Source organism: Dreissena polymorpha, chromosome 8, assembly GCF_020536995.1.
Source record: "Dreissena polymorpha isolate Duluth1 chromosome 8, UMN_Dpol_1.0, whole genome shotgun sequence".
Classification (NCBI taxonomy): domain Eukaryota; kingdom Metazoa; phylum Mollusca; class Bivalvia; order Myida; family Dreissenidae; genus Dreissena; species Dreissena polymorpha.
Genome location: NC_068362.1, coordinates 1,184,154 through 1,189,893, shown reverse-complemented (window position 1 = coordinate 1,189,893; position 5,740 = coordinate 1,184,154). Strand labels below are relative to the sequence as shown.

Sequence of the window (5,740 nt, the reverse complement as noted above, 5' to 3'; positions counted from 1 at the left end):
GTTATTCAAACCTATGCATCCTTGGTTGTATCCTCCTGAATGATATCCAGGCTCACACTGAGTACACATGATTCCATCAGGGGACCCGCCGCATTGTTGTTGTCCAGGGACACAATGAGGGATGTCGATGTAACTGCAGGCTAAACGGCAAATGTTGTTGAAATATTATTTAGGTAATACTAAGGTGGTATTTATTTGTAACATATACAAATAATACTCTTAGCATTCGATCTGATATTCCTCAACTTTCAATCAATATCGAAACAGAAAATTTTATAATAAACGTGTGATTGATGTAAAATGGCATTTACCCTCACAGCACGAGCCCGATCTCCATCTAGCACATTGGCATCTCCCACCTACATATGAGTTACCATTCAGGCAATACTCGTTGCAGTTTTGACAGAATCGTTTGTGTTGGCTCAAGTAGCAACTCAAGCAGGTTCTGCATTGTTGTCCGCCTCCACAACTTGTTGAACAACTATCCCACGAGGGGCATCTTTCGTATTCTCCCCAAGTACATGAAGCTGCAATATTTTATTGACAAAGGTAACAGTATCATTGGCATACTTTTTATTTTAATTTATTACATGAATCGCATACAGCAAATTAGATATCACCAACTGAATATGTAAAATACCGCTAGCCGCTTAAACGTTTTGTTTAAAACTTAAAATAGTATAAATTAATTCTATTTCTGTTAATTACATCTAACTGATATCATTGTTTTCAACAACCCAAACCAATATTAAACAATGAACGACAGTAGCATAAAAATTACATAACATTGCTTATATATTACCTGCAAGTTGAATGCTGGCAATTAGGAAGAAAATAACACTATACGATCGCAAAACAGCCATGATTTAAACAGCCTGCTCGTCGGGTAACGAGCGTATAGTATGGGTTATCTTGTTTAAAATCCGTTTAAAGTTTGCAATTGATAGGTAAACACGCTTAGGTAAACATTAAAAGAGGAAAAAATAAAACACCAAAAACTCTATCAGGATGAAAATTCAGCCTTAAGATAACATTAAATGTTCCTTGTTTAAACAAACGTCGTTTCTGTAATCTGTTATTCAATGGTACGTACATTTTATATAACGAATAGATTTATAAGAGGTTTGGAACATGCATGATAAGTGTCACCGTATCCGAGTCGACCAATGCCGTTATATAGAACGTTTTATGCCTCTAAATGTAACACTGTCTTTAAATTATATTAACTGCTCAATTAGAGTTGTTTTATTAAATGGACATCAATGAAAGATAATCGTGTAAAAATTGGCTTAAAATTCATTTTTCTGTGAGAGGCAAAATATGGCGGTTTTGTATTCATTTGATTTTATTAATAACCCACAATTCGCGATTAAAATATAAATGAATGTTGAATTTTACCAAAGGCCTAGTGCCACATTCAACGCACCACAAAAGTCTGTCATTTTAGTCTCCAATCTAATGCTTCTAAATGTTGTCGACACACATACAATATATAAAAATATCACAGAACCTTAGCTGGGATTCATAGATTGCTTTCACTCCAGGAGAAAAAAGAACCTTTTTAGAAATAGGCACTACTTTGGAATACAACAAAAAGATAAACTATGATTAAGTGGAAAGTAATCTTATACCAACAAGGCTCGCTAGTTAGTATTTTCTAAGGTTATCTTGATATAAAATTATGCAAGCAATCCGTTTCTAACGTTAAGTCCTATGGCGTCTTAAAACGCTATTCAAACTTAACTTTAAACCCGTTTAACCTGTTTTTTATATAACCATAAATTGTAATAATTGTAAGATTAACTATGCAACAAGGTTTACTATCTGGTCTTTTGGTATATTATTGCAATACATAATATAATGAAAGCAATCCATTTCCGAACATTATCTCTTTTACTTCTTAAAACGAAATTAAAACTTGAACGTACTTTATAACCATAAATTGGAACAATTGTAAGATTTACTGTCTGGCCTTTCTTGTCTCGTTATATCTCTCATCTACGTGTCATGTACACTCTAGGCTATGGCGGCCATTAAAATTACTCATTTTGTAGATCCCTTTTCAGTTGAATTCAACGTTAGTTTCTTTACGCCTTCATATCAAACATGAAGTCGTAAATGTATAAACAAAAACATGATTTTAAAGCGATAATTGACACTTAAGGAGCAATGTATCATTTTATATCAAAATCAATTGGTTTGTGTGTTACATTATGTCATATATGTATTCACAAAAACTAGACGAACGGACGGATGGACAGATAGACGGATTGATTATGTGGTTAATAGAAAAGTATATGGATGTGTGGATGCACTGATGAACGAACAAACAGAAAAATACTGGATAATCTCCATCTAACCCTTTAAATTGAACGTTTTAAAATCAATAAATATTCCATCATCAAAATTAACTCAATACTTATCAAAACGATTGTGTGGGGTATTTTAACGCGTATTCCAGATGTCGTATTGTAAGTGATAAACACATTAGTTTAAACATATAAAACTGCTACCCAACTTACTTGCGGCTTATTTAAAAACGTATTGGCATGGTCTTATGTGTTTGTTTGTCAAATGTGTTTGTTTAAAGATTTGTTCTCTCTAAATTTACGACATGGTGTACCTTTTCCAATTTGATGAGGGGTATCGCAGATCGTTTTACTAACAAACCTGTTTTACCTATAGCTGGGCAAAGTTTTTTTGTATTGTAAACGTATACTATGCTGGCTCTTTTAAAAAAGTGTCTCTATTTAATCGAGTGTTCATTTAAATTTCATAAAAAAACCTTTCATACAGACTTTGTCTATAAACATCAAAAAACACCATGAATACTATTTGAAATTCATCTTAGATGAGTGTTTTTATCTTTTATAGCGCTATTTAGTTATGCATATTGTGTGCGCGCTCTTTGATTATGATTGAATCTTTCAATGAGTTGGAGATATATCTTATGTGTTGCCTTAACATTTACTTTATTGTGGAATTCGTTTGGACGACGGTCAAACCTGATTTGTATGCACAATCACCGAAAATGTGGCATTTTTTGTTAAATGCATGTCCATACACTATATTGTTTTTTATTCGTAAGTAAACTAAATACATCACTGCTTGATAAGACTAATTCCTTGCCAACGCAAACATCGTTTAGAGCTTACAAAATAAATTGCTATCAATCAGCGATGAATGTGACGTTTTTATTGTAAACAAACATATCCATAATCAATATTTTCATTTTATCTCTACTTAACTCTATCCACCATTACGTGTTGAGACTACTTCCTTGTCGAAGCAAATATCGTTTAGACCATCACACAAATACCGGTGAATTTGAATCTGTGACGAAAACAAGTGACACACGCAAATGTTAACTCCTTAGATCGCACTTGATATTAGCTGCATAAAAATGTATATGCAAGTATTTTTAGGAATGCAGCTAGTATACTAAACTGTAAGATACTTGTGTTTGTTATGATATAACATTAACATCCACCGGCGGTAAGACAAGTTATCATGATACGTAATGTATTTAAAATATCTGTTATATACTTTAAATAAGTAAGCGCTCCTGTTTATAATGTCTGATATTCTTTGTATTGATATTGATTAGCTTCTGAGGCTGACGTTAACATAAACAACGACGAAAGCGACATTTATTTACGGCAGTTTGATAGTACAGAAAATCCAGTAAGCTCTTACCCTGGCCTAGACAAACCCATTTCCCAAGAAGAAATAATTACAGCTACAAGGCGTTTAAATAATAATAAGGCAGCTTCGAACGATAGTATTTATGAATACTTCAAAGAAACAGTGCATATTATAGTCAAACCATTGGAATTATTATTTAATTATATCTTGGATACGAAACAATTTCCAAAGAGCTGGTCAACGGGAGTTATTATTCCGTTACATAAACGGGGCGATATTTCCGATCCAAATAACAATAGAGGCATTACGTTGTTAAGCTGTTTTGCGAAACTATTTACAAATGTGTTAAACGAACGATTAAAATCTTGGGCAGAAACCCATGACATTCTTACAGACGCGCAGTTCGTATTTAAACCAAATTGCAGTACCGTTAATGCAATTTTCATTCTTAACCATTTAATAGAAAAGCAAATACATAGTAAAAACACACTTTTCTGCTGTTATGTCGATTACCGGAAGGCGTATGATCTTATAAATCGCGGACAGCTATGGCATAAAATGATTTTATCGGGATTCGACGGCAAGTTAATTTCACTTATCCGCTCTATGTATTGCGAGATCAAACTGCAAGTTAAACACATGGGGTCACTTTCGGACCTTTTTAGTAGTAATATCGGACTATTACAAGGAGAGATAACTTCGCCGATAATGTTTTCTCTGTTTATTAATGATATAGAATTTAATTTGCAAAACGGAATAAACGCAGGAATAACGTTAGATCAATTGTCTGTTTATCTCCTCCTATTTTCGGATGATGCTGTCATTTTCTCAGAAACTAAAGAAGGACTTCAGGAATCGTTGAACAATCTAGAATTATATTGCAACAAATGGAATTTTACTGTAAATATTGAAAAAACTGGTATTTAGAAAAGGGGAAAAAACTACAAATGAACCTACAAAGAAAAAGTTTTTGAAATAGTTAGCAATTTTAACTACCTTGGTATTGTAATGTCAAGTTGGGGCTCATTTATACCTGCCACTAATACACTATATGGTAAAGCTACAAGGGCTATGAATTCACTTTTTTGTATTACAAAAGATATGGAAGTGCCAATAAATGTTATGTTCAAGCTGTTTGATTCACATGTATTATCAATCCTTAATTATAATTGCGAAGTATGGGGATTTATTGCGGCAACTAATACTGAACGTATTCACAAACAGTTCTGTAAAAGATTGTTAAATGTAAAACTGTCAACAAATTCAATGACACTCTATGCCGAACTTGGTCGATTTCCTTTGTATATTGGTAGATACCTACGAATTGTTAAATATTTTTTTGAAACTTCATCAAAAGAAACAAGGCAATTGTATTCTTACAACGGTCATTAATATGCAAAGATTAGAAATTGAAACACAAAATAACACTGTTAATTGGTCCTTTAAAGTTCGCAAAATTTTAAACCAAACATGATTTACATATGTATGGTTGTTTTCTGAGTCAGTTATAATTGAAAGTTTTATTCCTTTGTTAAAGACTAGACTCAGAGATAAGTATGTATCTGAGTTGAGAGTTAATGTTGATTCATCCACTTCATTATTTATTTACATGGAACTTAAACCTGTATTTGAAAGATCTGTGTATTTAGATGTCATTGACAATAAATAACATAGAAACATGATTGCTAAAATACGTCTATCGTCACATAATCTGTTAATTGAAACTGGTAGACATTATAACATTATCAGAAATGAAAGAATTTGTACTTTATGTAATCTTAACGATTTAGAAGACGAATATCACTTTTTACTTAGATGTCCATTTTATTTAGAAGAAAGATAAAAATATATATCAAAATACTATTCAATAAGACCAAGTATGCATACATTTTCGAAACTCTTAAATAGTAATAATAAAGGTACCCTTCGGAATTTAGCAATTTACTGTATAACATGTTTTAAGATAAGAATTAATGTTACTAGACTTGCGACACCTTAAGGGTTTCGCGGGATGGAATGAGTGGGGAGATCATATACAATTTTCAGCTTTCCGGAAGCAAGGACCCTCTGGACGTGAAACATCAGCTTTCCAACA

The 5,740-nt window shown here is 32.6% G+C and overlaps 1 protein-coding gene across 1 annotated transcript in view; it reads right to left on the bottom strand.

Moving 5' to 3' along the window:
* The window catches only part of LOC127843080 (MAM and LDL-receptor class A domain-containing protein 1-like), a 6,722-nt gene extending 5,764 nt beyond the window's left edge, over window positions 1-958 (bottom strand). Inside the window, exons 1-3 of the mRNA XM_052372891.1 lie at window positions 803-958; window positions 312-527; window positions 12-140 (exon numbers count right to left, since the gene is read on the bottom strand). Of these exons, the coding sequence (XP_052228851.1) occupies window positions 12-140; window positions 312-527; window positions 803-863 (406 nt within the window). The 5' untranslated portion in view covers window positions 864-958. The remainder of the gene's footprint in view (window positions 1-11; window positions 141-311; window positions 528-802) is intronic.
* Window positions 959-5,740: the final 4,782 nt, after the last annotated feature.